This window comes from Pipistrellus hanaki, assembly GCF_964339955.1.
Source record: "Pipistrellus hanaki genome assembly, chromosome: 12".
NCBI classification, from domain to species: domain Eukaryota; kingdom Metazoa; phylum Chordata; class Mammalia; order Chiroptera; family Vespertilionidae; genus Pipistrellus; species Pipistrellus hanaki.
The window spans coordinates 11591613-11613407 of NC_140514.1; the positions used below are offsets into that span (position 1 = coordinate 11591613).

At 37.6% G+C, this 21795-nt stretch overlaps 1 protein-coding gene across 4 annotated transcripts in view; it reads right to left on the reverse strand.

The window, feature by feature from the left end:
• The window catches only part of SPAST (spastin), a 45448-nt gene that overhangs the window by 17404 nt on the left and 6249 nt on the right, over positions 1 to 21795 (reverse strand). The window contains exons 2-12 of one of the 4 annotated variants that reach the window (XM_084900663.1): positions 15350 to 15433; positions 13054 to 13137; positions 8946 to 9038; positions 5418 to 5605; positions 4729 to 4862; positions 4379 to 4472; positions 2679 to 2753; positions 1253 to 1324; positions 1087 to 1162; positions 550 to 641; positions 329 to 408 (exon numbers count right to left, since the gene is read on the reverse strand). In XM_084900663.1, the coding sequence (XP_084756789.1) occupies positions 329 to 408; positions 550 to 641; positions 1087 to 1162; positions 1253 to 1324; positions 2679 to 2753; positions 4379 to 4472; positions 4729 to 4862; positions 5418 to 5605; positions 8946 to 9038; positions 13054 to 13137; positions 15350 to 15433 (1072 nt within the window). Of the gene's footprint in view, positions 1 to 328; positions 409 to 549; positions 642 to 1086; positions 1163 to 1252; positions 1325 to 2678; positions 2754 to 4378; positions 4473 to 4728; positions 4863 to 5417; positions 5606 to 8945; positions 9039 to 13053; positions 13138 to 15349; positions 15437 to 21795 lie in introns of all 4 variants that reach the window. The other 3 variants (XM_084900662.1, XM_084900665.1, XM_084900664.1) reach the window with 3 other exon arrangements.

The window sequence follows — 21795 nt, forward strand, 5'->3', positions numbered from 1 at the left end:
CTTGTAAGCGTGAAACTATGGTATGAACATGTGGTCCCATGTGCCTAAGTGATATAGGCTGCAAGTAAACAAAGCTTCATCAGGTGCATGTAATTGAGTAGGATCAAAACTCACGAGAATGCTATAAACATCTTGACCATGCCCTTACTGATATCCTGCTGGCCCTGACTTCAAAAACTTTAGTTGGTAACAAGAGGCCAGAGGATGAATATAAGGTGGAAAAGACTAAATTTATTTTCAAATTGAGAGTGAAGGAAATAATATATGAGATGAACACATGACTAAACATATCTGTAATAAATGTGTTTTTCTACATAAATCTTCCTACCTGAGAATAGCGTCATCAAGCTCATGTGGTCTATTAGTTGCACCCATTACAAGTACTCTGTCATCTCCAACAGACTGTACCTATAAGCCAAAAAAAAATTTTTTTCAGCACTTTTAGAGAAAGTAATAACAAAGTAAAACAAAATAAAGATATCTGTATTTCTAATTTGGATCATTTAATAGGAAAATATATATATTAAAAATATCATAACCAATACTTACACCATCAAATTCTATTAGAAATTCAGTTTTTAGGCGTCTACTAGCATCGTGTTCTCCTTCTCTTCTTTCACACAAAAGGCTATCAACTTCATCTAGAGGAAAAAAGACTTGAATTAAAAGCCAACCTATATAAGTGATTGAGATTAATCTAGCTTACTACTTATTAATACAGTAGGTCCTGTTCAATTTATTACATAGTCTTTAACATTGTTTTTCTTGAAAACATTTTCCTTTTAAATAAGCTTTCCTATAATACCTTCTATATATGGAGAGGGAAATTTCACAAAGGTTCAACTAACTTAGTAAACATGTTCTTTTTTAAAATATATTTTATTGATTTTTTACAGAGAGGAAGAGAGAGGGATAGGGAGTTAGAAACATCGATGAGAGAGAAACATTGACCAGCTGCCTCCTGCACACCCCACACTGGGGATATGCCCCCAACCAATGTACATGCCCTTGACCGGAATCGAACCTGGGACCTTTCAGTTCGCAGACCGACCCTCTATCCACCGGTTTTGGCAAACATGTTCTTACCTATAAAAATTATTGAAGGTTGAAGTTCTCGAGCCACAGCAAAAAGAGCTCTCACCAACTTTTCTCCTTCTCCCACCTAAAAGAAGGCATTACACATGATCACATTCATAAAATGTAACATTAACATAGTAACTTAAAAATTGAAAATACTGGAAAAAATACTCACATATTTTGAGGTTAAACTTGCAGCACTTATATTAAAGAAGGTCGCATTAGATTCTGCAGCTACAGCTTTAGCCTTTAAAAGTCACAAGGGCAAATATTATATTAGTTCCATAACTTGCTGTAAAATTATAAATACATATGATCAACTTAAGAAAAGAATATCTAAAAATATAAGGCATGACACAGTCCCGAGTATATGTTAATGTGTTCTCTTCTTAGCAATGAGCAAAAAAATCTATGTGCTTCCTTCCACTCCCTCTTTTCCTAAGGGAGAATAGACAGGGAGAGAGAAAAAAGAAGAAGAAAAAGAAAAGAAAAAAGAAAAAGGGTGTTATATCTTCCTAGTTATAGAAAGATAACTACAGAAAGATAAATAGCTAAGAAAAGTTACTTTTCCTTATTTACTTTTTGCCTCTAGAACATCTAGTTATGCTGGAGAAAAGTATCCAGATCCTAATAACTTTCGACAAAAGGATATTACAGAAAAAATGTGTTGTGTGTCAATTAAACTTCAATTTAAAAATAGAAAAAAAGTCTATATCATGCTGATTATTTAAATAAAGCAGTTAAGATAAAAAAAAAAATTGCCCAAGGTGGTTTGGCTCAATGGATAGAGCATCTGCCTGCAAACTGAAGGGTCCCAGGTTCGATTCGGGCCAAGGGCACATGCCCGGTTTGCGGGCTCGATCCTCAGGAAGAGGCGTGCAGGAGGTAGCCAATCAATGATTCTCACTCATCATTGATGTTTCTCTCTCTCTCTCCCACCCCCCTCTCTCTTCCCCCCCCTCCCTTTCTCTCTAAAATCAATAAAATATATATATTTTAAAATCAAGGATTAGGAAGATGCTCAATATAGTAAGCTCTTCTAAGGTAAAAATGTTATTTAAATTGGGAAAATAATAAAAATTACACTGTTAAATTTAATTTGCCCAAACATATTATTGCAAATAATATGTATGGTTTTCCATCTATTTTGTTATTGAAAACTAGTTTAAAAATTTAAGAAAAGTATATTTTAACAAAAAGCAAGTTATAACTAGCCGGTTTGGCTCACTGGATAGAGAGTTGGCTTGCAGACTGAAGGGTCCTGGGTTTGATTCCGGCCAAGGACACATGCTTGAGTTTCAGGCTTGATCCCGTGAGGGTGTGCAGGAGGCAGCCAATCAATGATTCCCTCTCATCATTGATGTTCCTCTCTCTCTCCCTCTCCCTTCTTCTCTGAAATCAATAAAAATATATTTTTTAAAAAAGCAAGTCATAAATAGTAGACTTAGAGATGACATCTATAATACTTTCAACAATAAAGATACATTTTAAAAATTCAGGGACTATGTAAAATTGTTATTTTTAATTATTAATTATTTAATAATTTAATTAAAAATTATTAATATCTTAATAGAACATTCAAAATCAAAAAGAATTCTTACCAGCATTGTTTTCCCATTTCCAGGTGGACCAAAGAGTAGCAATCCTCTGGCAGGAGTTCTAAGCCCTGTGAACAACTTAAACATATACACACAGTTATGATTCTGAAGATATTTTTTCCAGACACTTTAAGAATTATTTGTCATCTAAAAAGAATAATTTTCAGTAGCATCCTCCAAAACAGAGCTGCCCAGAGCTCTAGGGAGAACACAATAAACTAGTATAATTATTAAAAACAGAAGAAAACAAAAAACTAAATCCTCATGATCAAAACGAAAACAGACTTGTTGAACAAGCCATATTATTAAACATAGGTATGCTTCTCTACTTCTTTTACAAATCTCACCAAAATAATAGTAAATGAGTAAAAAGATAAAAATCTTCAAAAGGAAAAGAATACAAAAGGAGACCACAGAGGACACAATAAATTTTAGTAGATGGAAAATTGATAAAGTGTGTTAAGTTATTAAGCAGAGCTGAGGGAGCTAAAACCTAAGTGCCTGCTTGTGAAGGGATAGCTAGATACAAGGAGCAAACTGATATGAATAAAAACCCTGGAAAAGCTCAGGGAAGTGAAGGCATCAGATACCAGAGAAAGCACCAGTAAGGTAGGCAGCCCAAAACAGAGAAACTGATTAAAAATTTGTATGAAGAATTGAAAATGTGTTCCTGTAAACCTCTCCCTAGCCCCACCAACAGCACTTAGGCAAGTATGCCTCTTCCACAACCAAAGAAGATAGAAGTTTTATTCTAGAGAAATTAAACCAGAGTCTCCAAACCCAGGGACATCAGGATTGGCAAGAGTCAATGGTATGGCCGAAACCGGTTTGGCTCAATGGATAGAGCGTCGGCTTGTGGACTGAAAGGTCCCGGGTTCGATTCCGGTCAAGGGCATGTACCTTGGTTGCGGGCATATCCCCAGTAGGGGGTGTGCAAGAGGCAGCTGATCGATGACTCTCTCTCGTCGATGTTTCTAACTCTCTATCTCTCTCCCTTCCTCTCTGTACAAAATCAATAAAATGTATTTAAAAAAAAAAAAAAAAAAAAAAAGAGTCAATGGTATGAACTCTCCCACCGCCAAAAAAAGTTTTTATTTATGAGAAAGTGAGAGTGAGAGTGAGAGAGAGAGAGAGAGAGAGAGAGAGAGAGAGAGAGAGAAACATTGATGATACAGAAACACTGTCAGATGACTCCTATACACCCCCTACTGGGGATCCAGCTGTCAACTGGGAAATGTGCCCTGACCAGGAATCGAACCGGCAACCTCTTTGTGCATGGACTGATGCTCAACCAGTTTGAGCCATCTCAGCCGGGCAAGGTGTTGAACCATTTGAAGTGGGTGATACTCAACTTATTTTTAAAATTATATATATTTTTAGAGGTTTTAGGCTTACAGAAAAGTACAGAGTTGCCATATAACTCTTAAACTCCCATTTCTCCCATTATTAACATCTTATATTAGTGTGGTACATAAACCAATACTGATACATTATTATTAACTAAAGTCTATAATTTACATTATGGTTCACTATTTCTATTGTGCAGTCCACTATTACAGTATCATACATCATCATTTCCCTTCCTAAAAATATCTACTGTGACATGAATTAATCACTTTAGCATAGCTCAAATATTTCTTTACTGCTACTACAGATTCAGTAATAGATGATGTTACAGAAAAATAATAATATATAATCCTTACCTCAGGCCTCAGAGAAGGAAGAATGACAATTTCTTGTAATGCTTGTTTTGCTAATTCTTGACCAGCTATATCGTCAAATTTAACAGCTATTCCACTAAGAAACAAAATTTCAATTATCTCCACAATAGAAATATGCTTCAGTTATTATAAAATACAGTTTATGGTCTATGAAACATGGTTATTTTTCATGTTAACAATGATTTTCTACATGTATAATAATTAAAAACCATTAAAAGAATTAAATATGTAAATTAGACAAAGTATTTAACTATTTCACTCATGATACATTTTATAAATAAAATTAAAAATTAGAAACTGTAAAGTAAAACACTTTAGATGGCAAAACTTACTTGTCCACAATTTCATTCATTATAAGGTTAGCGAGGTTACTGTCCACGTTCCTAAAATTCTTCAAGTCTTTCTTTTTACGAGCAGCAGTTGTAGGGGTTGAAGGTTTATTTGTTCGATTTGTTTTTGGTGTGCTCTTAAAGGACACAAATTTTAACATGAGAATACAACATAACATTTACACTTTTCAGAAGTGAGTTAACTTAAAGTTCACAGAGGTTCAAAAATAGGAAAAAGAACATAAAATGTTTTTTAAAATGTATATTTTTTAAATTGTATTCACTAAAGAAGTACACTTAGCATGCAGTGGGTTAATAGAGGATTTTATCCAGAGATTTAGTTATTAAAAGGTAAAAAGGCTCTATGACAATGCAATCATGTAATTTTGATCCTTGTTAGAACTGTATGTTTAATGTTACAAAACATTTACATAGGTTTAAATAATTAAAATAATAACAAGTTTAAAATGAACTACATAGCATTATATAAAACTGGATAAGCAAACTTACTACAAATAAAGCCTAATTAGGATCAAAGGAGGTAAAATAAGATATGTTTTTTAACAGCAAGTCGCCCTGACTTTTGTTAAAAAGAAAAATTATATTCAATTTTATGGAAACTTACCAATCCTTTAAGGTATTATAAAGTACTTGTAATAAAATTTTCTATTTGCAATTCTATATCGAAATACCTTATGAGTGGCAGCTGCAGGACCAGGGCCTTGTCTCACTCCAGAAACCATGGGTAAACCACTGCAACTGGGTGCTCTGTGGTGGCCTGAGAGACCTGTGGATCCAGCTTTTATAACTGTCTTTGAACGAGGCAGCGAATTACTAGGGTGTGCTAAGGGGTCTTTTCTTTTTGGAACTGCTCCACTTTCTATTAAAGAAATAGTAAAATCGCTGTGGTTAGAAGATTGTGGTTTAACATTATAAAAGTAATAATAAAAGTAGCTCAGTTGGTTAAAGCATAATACCCATATGCCAAGATTGGGGGTTCCATCCCTGGTAAGGGCACAAAAAACAATCAAGCAATGGGCCCAGCTGAGAGGTCACAGTTTGATTCCCAGTCAAACCACATATGCTCAGGTTGTGGGCTTGATCTCCAGAGTGAGGCCAGCAGGAGGCAGCCAATCAATGATTTTCTCTCATCATTAATGTTTCCATCTCTCTCCCTCTCCAAAATCAATAAAAAAAAAATTTATTTCAGAGAGGGCAAAAATATTTTTAAAAAATCAACCAGCCCTAGCTGGTTTGGCTCAGCGGATAGAGTCAACCTGCGGACTGAGGGTCCCAGGTTGGATTCGGACAAGGGCACATGCCCAGGTTGTGGGCTTGATTTCTAATAGGCGGCGTTCAAGAGGCAGCCAATCAATGATTCTCTATCATCATTGATGTTTTTCTCTCTCTCCCTTCCTCTCTAAAATCTCTGTCTCTCTCTCTCTCTCTCTCTCTCTCACTCTCCACACACACACACACACACACACACACACACACACACACCTGTCTTTCCACCTTCCCAGGCTGCCCAGAGGCCTACAAGCATCGCGTCCCACCCCGCTCCGCCCTGCTCCCCCCCCCCCCAGGCAGCTCTGTGCCCACATATGCAAATTAACCCATAATCTTTGTTGGGTTAATTTGCATACTCACTCCTGGTTGGCTGGTGGGCATCACGAAGGTACAGTCATCTTACTCTTTTATTAGCTAGATACATACACACACACACACACACACACACACACACTTAAAAAGAAATAAATAAAAGTTTTGCATGGCAGAAAAATATAAGGGAATTGCGCACGTGGAAAGAAGTGGAAGAGAATCTAGACAACAACGGGAATGCATACAAGCTTTTCAAGGCTAGGAAATTATTGCAGTTTATCCTGATAGGATTATTAGGATCTCAAATCTGTACTTTGGAAGCTTATTTATTTATATGTGGTGTATTCTTACATTTCTTTCTTTTCAAAAAGTTCCTTATGAAAATGTCAGCATTTCACAGTAGTGCTAAGAGAAACAGATAAAATTATTTACCTCTATACTTAAAATGTTATTTTAAGACAGGTACAGGAAGAAATGAGAAGAGAAATATAGCTACTGATGCAGGGCTCTGAACTGAACTGGAAACCAAACCTAAATGAGAAATCTAAGGGATCACTGAAGCCACAGGGAAAGATTTCATTAATGACCAACTATCTCTCTTATCTATAGAAATCCACTTACACTAACTCTTCTCTATTAAAATCTTGAAAATTTTGTATTATGTATGAATAAAGAAGGCAATGGTTTTATAGTCTGGACTAAGGGTGTTTCCTCTTTTTTATTTACTGTAAATTTAAACAAAGCAATATTAATTTCAATAAAATTTAAGCTCTGGACATGAAACTATTGTTGAAGAAGTCACCAATAAAACTGACCAAAATGTCAGAGAACGTAGGAAATGAAGGTTCTTCCCACCAAAACAAAATTTAGAAAGTATTTAATGTTCTGTAAGAGTTCACACCTGAAAGTTCATGAAAAATAAATAACAGTACTCGAATGTTTCTCACTTTGTGAATTCAGCTTCAATTTTTTCTAAGAGGTATTATGATAAAACATTCATGTATAGCATACATGAAAACTGATATGTGAAAATTGATATATAAGAAAAATAAAAATTTCTTTCTTTAAAAAAATATATATTTTATTGATTTTTTACAGAGAGGAAGACAGAGGGACAGAGAGTCAGAAACATCGATGAGAGAGAATCATCGATCAACTGCCTCCTGCACACCCCCCACTGAGGATGTGCCCATAACCAAGGTACATGCCCTTGACCGGAATCGAACCCGGGACCTTTCAGTCCGCAGGCCGACACTCTATTCACTGAGCCAAACCGGTTTTGGCAAAAAATTTCTTTTAAAAAAACCACCTCTTGATACACTTCACACAAAAGACATTTCCAAATAGGTCAACCAGCCTCATCCAGGCCCCACCCAAGGCACTCACAGATCAACACCCCAGTGCTATGAGAAAATGCTAAGTAACTGATTTACTATCTGAAAAGGGATTTACTATCGGGAAAAGGGAGGGAGGAAGAGACTGAACATAAACTACACCTATGGATGAGGACAATGGGGGATGGGGAGGGGGCGGAGAGTGGGGTGGGAACCTGGTGGAGGGGGGAAGAAATGAGGAACCTTTGTAATAATATGAACAATAAAGATTGATTTAAAAAAATAAAAAAATAAATAATAAATAAATAAATAAATAAAAAACCCACCTCTTCATAAAATCCTGGTTTAGCTACCTAAGAAAAAATCCCCACAAAAGTTAAAAATCCAATAGAAACAAAATGATATTTTAAACTTAGAAAAATGAATCTTTGCATTTTATAATTTCAAAAATTAGAAGTTGCAAAAAAGCATGTTAAGAATGGTAATATCTTGCCAAAACCGGTTTGACTCAGTGGATAGAGCGTCGGCCTGCAGACTGAAGGGTCCCAGGTTTGACTTCAGTCAGGGGCATGTACCTTGGTTACAGGCACATACATCCCCAGTAGGGGATGGTGGGAGGCAGCTGATCGGTGTTTCTCTCTCATTGATGTTTCTAACTCTCTATCCCTCTCCCTTCCTCTTTGTAAAAAATCAATAAAATATATTTTTTTTAAAAGAAAGAATAAAGGAAAATTAGGAGAAGTTAATTGTGGTAACTAAATGCCTAGCAACTTGTTTTTGAGAAAATAAGATGTGTTTTCTCTTAAATAATTAAGAATTTCCGCCGAGACCGGTTTGGCTCAATGGATAGAGAGTCTGCTTGGGGACTGAAGGGTCCCGGGTTCGATTCCGGTCGGGGGCATGTACCTTGGTTGCGGGCATATCCCCAGTGGGGGGTGTGCAAGAGGCAGCTGATCGATGACTCTCTCTCATCGATGTTTCTAACTCTCTATCTCTCTCCCTTCCTCTCTGTACAAAATCAATAAAATATATTAAAAAAAAAGAAAGAATTTCCTAATTAATTTGAAAGTAAATAATAATAATAAAAAAAGAATAGTAATATCTTATTTGTTATATGTTTATACACTAAGACTAATAGGAATACTGTATTTTCAACATAGCCCTGTGCAAACAAAAAACAATCAAAACTACCATTATAAAATCAAATCAACATTATCAGGTTAAGTGGGACTTTACTTTGCATGCAAACTTCATTATTTTACACGTTAGTTAACCTAAACCCACCTGACGGGAGCTGTCCGTTGCGGCATGTCAAGTTAGTACTATCATTATAGACGTCTTGTAATTTGGAAAATTGCAAAACTGGTTGCAGCTTCTCTATGCAACAGAGGGGGGTAAGAAAGAACAAAATAAACAAAAATACAAAATACATAATAAACATAATGATATGAGTAAAATGAAAAATGAGTTAAGTTGTTACAAGATTGTTGCATGATGAAGGGTTTTACGTTTTTATAAAATTTTCCTAAAAATATAATTAGTAAAAACTCAGACGTTAAAATAGCAGCAAGAATTAACAAATGGATGGCTATGTTAAAAATACACCTTATTCAGGTTTGGTAACCAGAGGCAGTTCCACATCACTATTATCACCAGCAAATATTTTCTGAAAATCTAGTATGTCCAAGTCATTGGGTAGAAAGAGCAGTATCGAGATAAATAAATATGGTTTATAGCATCCATATACTTATTAAATATAATTGGCAACTTACAACACAATTAAAAAAAAGATTGTGTAGCATAAAAGAAAGAAAACATTAAACCGGCTCTACAAAAAAAGTGGGCTGTGAATTGGCTAGGATTTGAAAAGATAAAAAAGAAAAGACATTTCAGGAAAGAATGGTACTTAAAATTGCACAGAAGGAAACTACCTGGAGTGTCTAAAAAATGCCATATTCAACTGCTTTAATATATGTCAAGCAAAAGATAAAGGTAATAAAACAGAATGGCTAAAACACACTTCAGAACTATGTGTACAATTCCTTACCATTTCTTTGTGCACACTTGTGTCAGTAGTCCCCCTCTATCTGCAGGGAATACATTCCAAGACCCCAGTGGATCCCTGAAAGCATGGATAGTACCGAACCCTACATATACTATGGTTTTTCCTACACAAACACACCTATAATTAAGTTTAATTTATAAATTAGGCACAGTAACAGATTAGCAGCAATAACTAACAAAATAGAACAATTATAAGATACTGTAATAAGTTACATGAATGTGGTCTTTCTCTAATAACTGATCTGATCACTGAGACGGCTATTGAGTGACTAACAGGCGAGTAGCGAATGCAGAGCGGATATGCTGGACAAAGGGATGATTTACAAAGGGACAGAGTAAGAAGACTTGAGATTTCATCGTGCTACTCAGAACAGCATGTAATTTAATTATACACTGTTTCTTTCTGGAATTTTCCATTTAATACTTTTGGACTGCAGTTGACTGAAACTACAGAAAACAAAGCCAAAGGGGAGAAAGGATACAGAGATCCCTAACAGATTTGGCTCAGTCCCTCAGACGGAAGGTCCCAGGTTCCATTCTGATCAAGGGCATGTGCCTTGGTTGCGGGCTCAATCCCCAGTAGGGGGCGTACAGGTGGCAGCTGATAGATATTTTTCTCTCATCGATGTTTCTAGCTCTCTATCCCTCTCCCTTCCTCTCTATAAAATCAATAAAAAGGATGCAGAGAAACTGATGACAGCAGCTGCCACTGGGGAAGGGAAAGGAGTGGTTGGGGCATAGTACTGGATGATTGATTTTTACACTTAAACTTGTAAAACTTTGTGGCATGTGCTTATATCACCTATTTTAAAAATTAACCAAAAATATAAAAGGATTTAATTCTATCCCTACTTCAAATAACAACCAATTTTCTCTCATGATCTAGAGCTCTAGACCTACCTAGCACCTGAAGCTCAAGAGGGTAACAGTTTGAAATTCCTTGCCACTCTACATCATTGCTGCACGCCTTTTCCCCATCCAAGTCAATCAATACCGCTAGCTGACAAACACCCTGCTCCACAGCATGAACTTGCTTTAGCTTCAGTTTTCTGACAGTCTCAAGGATTAAATAAAATCCTATGTAATAAAGGCCTAATATGCTAAGTGTCCGGTCAACTGGTCAGCCACTCAACCAATCAAAGTGTAATATGCTAATGATATGCTAAGGCCACTCAACCACTGCTATGACATGCACTGACCACCAGGGGGCAGATGCTCCAATCAATAGGTTAGCTTGCTGCTGTGGTCCAGCTGATCAGGACTGAGCGAGATGGGCTGGACACGCCCTGGAGCCCTTCCACGATGCCTCTCCAGCCCCGATCCTGCACAAATGGGGTCCCTTGGTCTGGCCTGCACCCTCTTGCCATCTGGCTAAGGGACCCCCCCCCCCCCCCCCGCATCCCCCAATCCCCCCTGTGCACAAATTTCAAGCACTGGGCCTCTAGTATATACATAAAGTACCTACCCTATTCTTCAGCCACAATAGGGGCTCAATTTTTACATTAATATGGTTGAAACATTCCAAGTTATCATAACTGATTATTTTCTTCAATACTAGTTAAGAAATACATGCAAAAATATATTACATATATACTAACTCTCTTAAACTTCCATTTCTACGGTCAGAGAAGCATGCGTCATGCTTGGTTTATGGTACATCACATGTGCCTCCTGGACAGGTTAAAAAGCAGCCACCCTTTTGCACAAAACACAAAGTACTGCACAGCTTTTGTATCCTAGAACCGACTGATACAATATACCTTGGAGCTGGAGGTTTTTTTTGTTCTCGTTAGTTAACAGGTAGGTCATCTGATTTTTCTCAATGATAATACTGTTCAAATCACCATACTGAGAAAGAACCTTTTGTGTTGGCAAAGATATAAATTAGAGCCTGGCCAGTATGGCTCACCAGTTGAGGGTCAACCCAGGAACCAAGAGGTCACAGGTTTGATTTCCGGTCAGGGCACATGCCCAGGTGGTGGGCTCAGTCCCCAGTAGCAGGGTGTGCAGGAGGCAGCCAACTGATGATATTTCATTCTCATCAATGTTTCTATCACTCTATTCCTCTCCACTCCTCTCTCTAAAAGTCAATTTAAAAAATGATACAAATTAGAAAAAAACATTGATTTGTAAATGTCTTCTTTATTAACACTCTCTTCAATGAAATGTAATGAAAGTTCACATAAACATTCATTATACAGTAAAAGTAATCAGAAATTAAATCCTTAGCTTTGATAACAATTAGGAATAAAAACCATAGAACTTTTTTTTCTTTTTTTTTTTAATGTGTAGAGTTTAGTTTTATTTTTTATTTTATTATTTGTTATTCCTCACCGGGGATATTTTTTCATTAGTTTTCAGGGAGAGGGAGAGAGAGAGGAAAAGACAGAGAGAAACATTGATGTGAGAGAAACATATCAATTGGTTGCCTCCTGCCTGAGCCCCAACCAGGGTCCAGTCCAGAGAAGAGCCTGCAACCAAGCTATGTACCTTTGACTAGAATCAAATCTGAGACCCTTGGTCTGCAGCTGATGCTCTATCCACTGAGCCAAACTGGCATGGAAAAACACACATACCTAGTAGCAGTACACTGCTAATGTGAATCTGTTCGTATTCATTTTTGTTCAAGAATATAAACTTAATTTAATGCTTCTTTTTAGAATGACTAAACATTGTACAATCAATAATTTAAAATACAACAGTCATCTTGCTTCTTAATCCCTTCACTTGCAAACCACATACAATCATCTACTTAAAAGAAAAATTTGCCCTGGCCGGTGTGGCTTAGTTGGTTGATTTCCAGTCAGGGCACATGTCTAGACTGTGTGGGATGTATAGAAGGCAGCCGATCTATGATTCTCTCTCATCATTGATGTTTCTATTTCTCTCTCTCAATCTCTAAAATCAATTTAAAAAATATGTACTTTTAAAAGCTTTATCTTAAGTCTTTGAGAGTCATATGATCTTTGTATCAACTATTTAACTTAGTCACTGTAGCATGAAAGCAGCCAGACAGTATATAAAGAAATGAGAGTAGCTGTGTACCAATTCATAAAAATGGGCAGTGAACTGGGATTAGCTCATGGGTTGTAGTTTACAAGCCTTTGGTATAGATAAATAAAGACTGACTATGGGTTGATATTTATTAAAACTAAGTGATGGATAATTATCATTATACTCTTCTATTTTGCATGTTAGAACTTTTCTATAAGAAAAAAAAGCCTAGATCACATTATCAAGATCAATGATCTATTTTCATCTACATTAAAAGTTTCAATGAATACATATTTCATATACAATTCATTCCAATTATAAAATTCATTGATACCTAGAAGTTGTAAACGGTCCTTGGCCATAACCAAATTAGTCATCATTTTAGCTTGAAGGCGTCTAGCTCTTTCATACTGTTCACCTGAAAGAAAAAAACAACAAAACAATTAAAATGCCTATGTTTCCTTACTCATATTGCTTTAAGATAAAATATTAGCCCAACTAATCTCATGGGGAGTCATAGTCTTTATAAAAAAATTAAGAAAAGCCTGGCCAGTGTGGCTCAGTGTTTGAGCATCCACCCATGAACCAAGAGGTCACTGTTTCCATTCCCAGTCAGGGCACAGGCCTGGGTTTAGGGCTCAATCCCCTGTGGGGGTGTGGAGGAGAAAGAAACATTGGTGATGTTTTTCTCTCATTGACGTTTTTTTATTTTATTTTTTATTGTTTAAAGTATTATATATAGTAGTACATATATCTCCTTCCCCGCCCCATTGACCTTCCCCCAGCCACCCCTACCCCTGTCGCATGCCCTCACACCACCGCCCCGTGTCTTGTGTCCATTGGTGTGCTTATATGCATGCATACAAGTCCTTTGGTTGATCTCTTTTCCCCCTCCCCAACACTCCCCAGTCTTCCTGCTGTGATTTGAGTCTGTTTGGTGCTTTACTGCCTCTGTATCTCTCTCTCATTGATATTTCTATCTCTCTCTCTCCCTTTCTTTCTCTCTGAAAATCAATAAACACACACACACACACACACACACACACACATTATTGATTTCAAAGAAGGAAGGGAGAGGGAGACAGAAACATCAATGATGAGAGAGATTCATTGATTGGCTGCCTCCTGCATGCCCCCTACTGGGGATTAAGCCTGCAACCCAGATATGTGCCCTGGACAAGAATCTAATCCAGGACCCTTCAGTCTGTAGGCTGATACTCTATCCACTGAGCCAAACCAGCTAGGACTGAAATACCATTCTTATAACCAAATCATTTTCTTCAAACTCTTCTATGCAACTGATGAAGAACAGCAAATATATTTTGTATATAATTCATTGTCCCGCTCATAAACTTATGAGAGTCTCAAATGCCCAACCACCTGTATTTACTTGTTGTATTCTGCTCTCTTTTATACAGAAGAACAATAGCTAGAGAAGTAATCAAAATAAAAAGGGACAGAAAAACAACATCGCAAATATAGGATACATTGTAATTATTAGAAGTTAGGTGATATAAGTATTAGCCAGCGACACAATGAACATCCACTGGGTGGACTGATCGATAAGACTAAGATTCTTAGCCTACATGATTTGCTTCTGATTTTATTTTAGTTATGGTAAGTAGAAGAACTTTACTTATTTAATAGAGGTACCCATGTATTATACAATAGTCACAGTATAGTATTTAAGAATTCAGGCTCTGAAGTCAGATCGCCTAGATTCAAATCCTGACCCCACCACTTGATAGCTATGAGGCCTTAAGCAAGTTACTTCTTTGTACTTAAAATTATTCATCTGAAAAATAATGGTAACAGCCAGCAGCCTCAGAGTGTAGGGTTATGGTGAAAATGAAGAGATCCTACATATAAAGCATGTTCAATGATGCTTAGGCACACATTAAATATGCAATAAATGTTATCTATAAATTAAAAGATAATATTAGACTCCAATTTTTTTATTTTAGATGGTAGGAAAGTAAAGATAAGAAATAACTGGGTTTTAAAAAGGTAAGTGTGAATCAAAGTAAAACATTTATAGTGCATATTCTGACATGCAGTCAAGCAATAATCACAAGTGCAAAGGGGAGTCTGTAGATTGAACACTTCCCCGTGCCTCAACAATGAGGAAAAGTTTCAAAAATCTAACTATAGGTTGATATTTTGGGTGGGAAGAAAGATATCATACCTGGAGACAGGTTAGGATTAAAGACACCTAAGTATATTATGTCAACTTTATTTTAATAAAAAGAAAAAAGAAACACGTGTATACATGCACACAACATCCAGGTATAATTATAGTCAACCCTTTTCTTAATGTGGCAAAAGTGAAACAGTTATAGTGAAAATTGGTACAAAAATAATATGGCTAACATAAGGCTAAAGCATCACTAACAGTGGTCCAAGGACACAAGTTATACATTGTTTTTTGCCTGATTATCAACAAGTTTGAGCATTTCTGGTTATAACTTTATTTCTGCATAGGTAAAAACACATGAACTGTAAGTCTACAAACATTAACAATTAAATTTTCTAAGACATTTAAATACTTCTATAAGACAAATGAATCTAAAATCAAGGCAATCATGAATATAATATGGATGGCTCCTAAACAAATGTAAATATAACCTTACCTTGTCCTATAACTACGACAGCTATTCCTTTTTCTAGTTCTTCAATACCTTTCTTATACCATTCCACAGCTTGCTCCTTTTGTCCTGCTTTAAAAGAGAAATAATTATTTGTATATATCACAAGTATAAAGAATACACATCTCCCAAAGCATGCTGTTATCAGGTATAGATGAAAAAGAGGCTTGTGATAAAATAAATTTGAAAACTATTACTATATGACTTCTTAGTATCTTTAGCATCTTAACATATATGTGAATCTCCAAGAGAGGGACATAGACTTCAATGAAGGAAGTCTTATAACGAAAGGAGGCCAATGTAAATGACCTGAGTTTAATCTCCCCCACTTTCATCTTTAAAAAATAATTTTTTAAAATTGATTTCAGAGAGGAAAGGAGAGAGATAGAGATAAAAACATGAATGATGAGAGAGAATCATCAATCGGCTGCCCACTGGACATCCCCTACTGGGGGAGATCAAGCCACAAACTCAGGCATGTGCCCTGATCTGGAATCGAACCATGACCTCCTGGTTCAGAGGTCAAAGCAACCTTCTGATGCAGAGGATGACACTAAACCGACTGAGCCACACCAGTCAGCGCTCCATTGTTTGAGATCAAATTTGCTATACAGAGACCTAATTTATTCTTTTTGACTTCTGTATAGTATCCTATATCATCCTATAATTTATTCAACAACCTAAATAAAAGATACATAGGTTGTTTCCAGTGTTTCAACATCTCAAATAAGGCTGCAATAAATGTGCCTGTCCCCTTATGCGTATGTGCCAGTTTCTCCAGGGTATATACTTAAGAAGTAGAACTGATGGACCAGAGCGCATCATTTATTCTCTATTCACAAGAAACCTACTGCTTTTGAGTGCTTGTAGCAATTTATATTTTTTTATAAATATGTTTTATTGATTTTTTACAGAGAGGAAAGGAGAGGGATAGAGAGCTAGAAACATCGATGAGAGAGAATCATTGACCAGCCGCCTCCTGCACACCTTCACTGGGGTTGTGCCCGCAACCAATGTACATGCCCTTGACCGGAATCGAACCTGGGACCTTTCAGTCCGCAGACCGACGCTCTATCCACTGAGCCAAACCGATTTCAGCCCAATTTATACTTTTAATAGCAGTGTATGATAGTTCTCATTGGTTACATAATAAAATGTTCTGTTTTAGTGTATTACCATAGGCAAATGAAGGGACAAATTAATTCACAGCTCAGAAATTATTCAATTACCTAATATTCTTTGGTAGCAGGTAGTTGATTTACTGCATTATTTAAGTCTCATAAGTCAGCACAATATAAAATACATATAGATATTCCTTACCTAAAAGTAGAAGACTGCCGAAACCGGTTTGGCTCAGTGGATAGAGCCTTGGCCTGCGGACTGAAAGGTCCCAGGTTCGGTTCCGGTCAAGGGCATGTACCTTGGTTGCGGGCACATCCCCAGTGGGGGGTGTGCAAGAGGCAGCTGGTTGATGTTTCTCTCTCATCAACGTTTCTAACTCTCTATCCCTCTCAATTCCTCTCTGTGTAAAATCAATAAAATATATTTTTTAAAAATTGACTGAAAATCAAATTTAAAATAATAATAATTAATAAAGTAGAAGACTAAAGGAGAAAGGACAGACATATAGGTTAATTGAACAGAAGAGAATGTCTGACCTACACATATATTATTGGCTGGCTCTGACAAAGACAATTATGTAATTCAAAGGAGAAAGAACAGCCTTCTCAAAAAATGTTCGGCCCTGTGGCTAAGTTTGCTGAGTGTAAAAACCAAAAGATTGCCAGTTTGATTCCCAGTCAGTGCACATGCCTGGATTGCATGGCAGGGGATATGCAGGAGACAGCCAACTGATGTTTCATTCTCACATTGATGTTTCTCTTTTTCTCTCTCTTTCCCTCTCCTTCCATCTCCCTTCAAGTGCCGAAACCAGTTTGGTTCAGTGTATAGAGCCTCAGCCTGTGGACTGAAGGGTCCCAGGTTCGATTCCGGTCAAGGGCATGTACTTTGGTTGCGGGAACATCCCCAGTGGGGGTGTACAAGAGGCAGCGGATCAATGATTCTCTCTCATCGATGTTTCTAACTCTCTATCCCTCTCTTTTCCTCTCTGTAAAAAATCAATAAAATATATTTACTTACACACACACACACACACATACATAACCCATTAAAAAAATAGTAGTCAAGCCCTAACTGGTTTGGCTCAATGGATAGAGCATCGGCCTGTGAACTAAGGGATCCCAGGTTCTATTCAAGCCAAGGGCATGTACCCAGGTTGTGGGCTTGGTCGCCAGTGAGGGGTGTGCAGGAGGCAGCCAAGCAATGATTCTTTCTTATCACTGATGTTTCTATCTCTCTCTCCCTTTCCCTTCCTCTCTGAACAATAAAGACATATTTTTAAAAAATATTGGTCAAAAGATCAAAACATACAGTTTACCGCCGAAACCGGTTTGGCTCAATGGATAGAGCGTTGGCTTGGGGACTGAAAGGTCCCGGGTTCGATTCTGGTCAAGGGCATGTACCTTGGTTGCGGGCATATCTCCAGTAGGGGGTGTGCAAGAGGCAGCTGATCGATGACTCTCTCTCATCGATGTTTCTAACTCTCTATCTCTCTCCCTTCCTCTCTGTACAAAATCAATAAAATATATTTAAGAAAAAAAAAAATGCAGTTTACCAAAGGAGAGACATAAATGGCAAAGCACGAGAAAAGATATGCTCATTAGTTCTTATCAATGTGAAAGAGAAACATCAATTGCCTCCCATATGGGATTTGAACCCACAACCAAGGTTATGTAGCCTGACCCACAAACAAGACATGGGGCCTGAGGGAATCAAACCAACAACCTTTTTGGAGTATGGTTCAATGCTCAACCAACTGAGCCACCTGCTGGGCTGGAAATTTATTTTTTATAAAACCTGACATATACTAGTGTGTGTGTGTATATATATATATGTATATATATATATGTATATATATATATATATATATATATATATATATATATATATATACATACATATACATACATTTTAGGACACAAATTTTCTTTAATTATTCGTTAGGGAAAGGGATGCCATACTTCCACTCAATTAGAGAAACATTAAAAAAAATTTTTATTGATTTCAGAAAGGAAGGAAGAGAGAGCGATAGAAACATCAATGATGAGAGAATCAATGATCGGCTGCCTCAGAAACATTTTTTAATCAGCACAGAAGTCTTTTTTTATTTTTTTCCATTATCATGCCATGGATTTATAGGGAATGGGATCCAGCTGATCAGGCTTCTTTCCATTGGTTCTCACAAAGTGTGCTTCTCTGGGTGGAGCAGGCTGACGATTCAGTTGAACCCAGGTACCTTTCTCATTGGCTTCCTTCTTTTTCTGATCATTTTCCTTCACATGTTTCAGGAAGCTATCTCAACTCTTAGAGTGTTTAATGTACTCAGTATGTAAAAGTCTCGTGGCAAGAATCTTGCCCTTAACTTGCTTGTTCACAATAATGCCAACTGCATGCTGGGTGACATTGTAGACTCTTCCAGTTTTGCCATGGTAACATTTCTGGGCATTCGTTTTTGAACAATGCCCATTCCCTTGATGTCCACAATATCACACCTCTTGTAGATTTGCATGTACTAGGTGTTCTGATTAATAATGGCGGATTTTGTAATAAAAAAAAACATGATAATTTCAAGAGAAACATCAAAAGTGCTTTATTCAGGGGCCTTTCCCCCTTTCCCCCTCCCTACTTGAGAGTCTATTCTGTGGGACTCTTCTTCCCCCTATGTGGGAGTCTGTACTTGTTCTTCAATAACTCTCCACCTTTGAGATATATATATATATATATATATATATATATATATATATATATATATATATATATATATATATAAGTGCTTTATTCAAAGTAATGTCCATCGCTAGCTACACATTTCCCCATCTTTCAGGTAATTTGTGGATACCGTCCCAATAGAATTTTTCTTTTTTTGAGGCAAACTATTCAGCGACCCAATTTTCCACTTCTTCATACATTTTGAAGTGCTGCTCAAAAAGTACATATGACATTGGGTTCAGGAGGGAGATCCAAGATGGCTGTGCCCAGGTAAACACCTAGCCGCAGCCGCACACAACAATTTCAATAAAATACAACTAAAATATAAAACGGACATTACCCAGAACTACAGGAAAGTTGGCTGACTGGAATTTCTACAGCGAGAAGCAAGGAGAAAACCAGAAGGAAGTGCAGAGGAGCTGGAAAAGCCCAAGGTATGGAGACACGGCGCGCAGAGAGGACGGAGCCGGAGAGGAGGGGGAGGCGGAGTGCCTGGCGGGCGTTCCCTAGCGGAAAGGAGATAAAACTCCGACTGTGCTGGGCCCCCAACTGCTCTGAACCCCAGTTCTAGGCCAGACCCTGGGGACTCAGGCTCAGCCATAGGGAGCAGGGGCTGTAAGGCGGAACCCTGGGGAAGCGGCGAAAGGAGGTCCCGGAAGCGCGCACACTGTGCGCAGAGAAGGGACGGTTGGCTGTGCCTTGGGATTGCCCTGACGGGAAGGAGACTGGGGCTCCAGACTGCTCTGAATGCCACCTCCAACTCCACTTCCAACTGAACTGAACCCCAATACCGGGCTCATTGTGGGAGAGCATAGACTGTTTGGCAGCAGGCGAAAATCAAGGGCACCTTTCTCTCAGAGGTGCCGGCAGAGAGCACTGAAGGACCCGCATAGGGCGGGGCTGACGGAAGCCAAAGCTGCAGGCTCCACCCTGAAACCTCGTCCCATCTGTAACTGCGAAATGTGACAACGAAATAGATCACAAACGAAAGAAATGGAGCACAAAAAGCGTCTGGATTTAGAGTTCAAATCTACGCTTATAAGGTTTTTCAAGAATTTCCTAGAAAAGATGGATAAGACCTATGAGGATATGAAAAGAGATCAACTAGAATTAATAAGGAGTCATCAAGAAATGATAAGGGATCAACAAGAAATAAAGAATACATTGTCTGAAATAAAAAATATTTTACAGAGTCCTAAAAACAGAAGGGAAGATCTCAAGAATCAAGTCAAAGATTTGGAACATAAAGAGCCAGAAGACACTCCTCCACAGAAGCTAGAAGGCAAGAGAATCCAGAAAATTGAAGATAATGTAAGAAACCTCTGGGACAACTTCAAGTGAACCAACATCAGAATTATGGGGGTCCCAGAAGATGAGAGAGAGCAAGATATCGAAAACATACTGAAAGAAATAGTGACAGAAAACTTCCCCCACCTGGTGAAAGAATTAGACTTACAAGTCCAGGAAGCGCACAGAACTCCAAACAAAAGGAATCCAAAGAGGACCACACCAAGACACATCATAATTAAAATTCCAAGAGCAAAAGACAAAGAGAGAATATTAAAAGCAGCAAGAGCAAAGAAGGTAGCTACCTATAAAGGAGCACCTATACGACTGTCAGCTGACTTCTCAACAGAAACCATGCAGGCCAGAAGGGAATGGCAAGAAATATTCAAGGTGATGAATAGTAAGAACCTACAGCCAAAGATAATCTATCCAGCAAAGCTATCACTCAGAATCGAAGGTCAGATAAAGAGCTTCACTAATAAAAAAAAAGCTAAAGGAGTTCATCAACACCAAACCAGAATTATATGAATTGCTGAAGGGGGTTCTTTCAGAAGAGGAAGTAACAAAGATACAAATTATGAACAACAAATACATAACTATCAAAAAGTGAATCTAAAAACCAAGGAAATTAAAAAAAAAAATCTGATGAACAATAGTAACTGTTGAATATAATAGAATCAGAGGTATGGAAGGGGATTCTTGGGGAAAAGGGGAGAGGGGGGCGTGGGAAGAGACTGAACATAAACTGTGCACCTATGGATGAGGACAATGGGGAGTGGGGAAAGGGCAGAGGGTGGGGTGGGAACCTGGTGGAGGAGAGCAATGGTGGGGGGGAAAAAAAGGAACATTTGTAATAATATGAACAATAAAAACTTATTTAAAAAAAAAAAAGTACATATGACATTGATCGGAACAAGTGGTAATCTGAAAGAGCAAGGTCTGATGAATACACTGGGAGGTTAATACTTTCCAGGCAAGATTTCTTTTCTTTTAAAAAAAATATATTTTATTGTTTTTTTACAAGGAGGAAAGGAGAGGGATAGAGTTAGAAACATCGATGAGAGAGAAACATCAATCAGCTTCCTCCTGCACACTCTCCACTGGTATGTGCCCACAACCAAGGTACATGTCCTTGACCGGAATCGAACCTGGGACCATTGAGTCTGCAGGCCGACTCTCTATCCACTGAGCCAAACTGGTTAGGGCAAGGCAAGATCTTTTAACGTGTCTTGAACTGGTTTTGAAGTGTGTGATAGTGTGTCATCATGAATTAAAATTACTTTGCTGTGTCTTCTGGCACATTCTTCACGATCAAA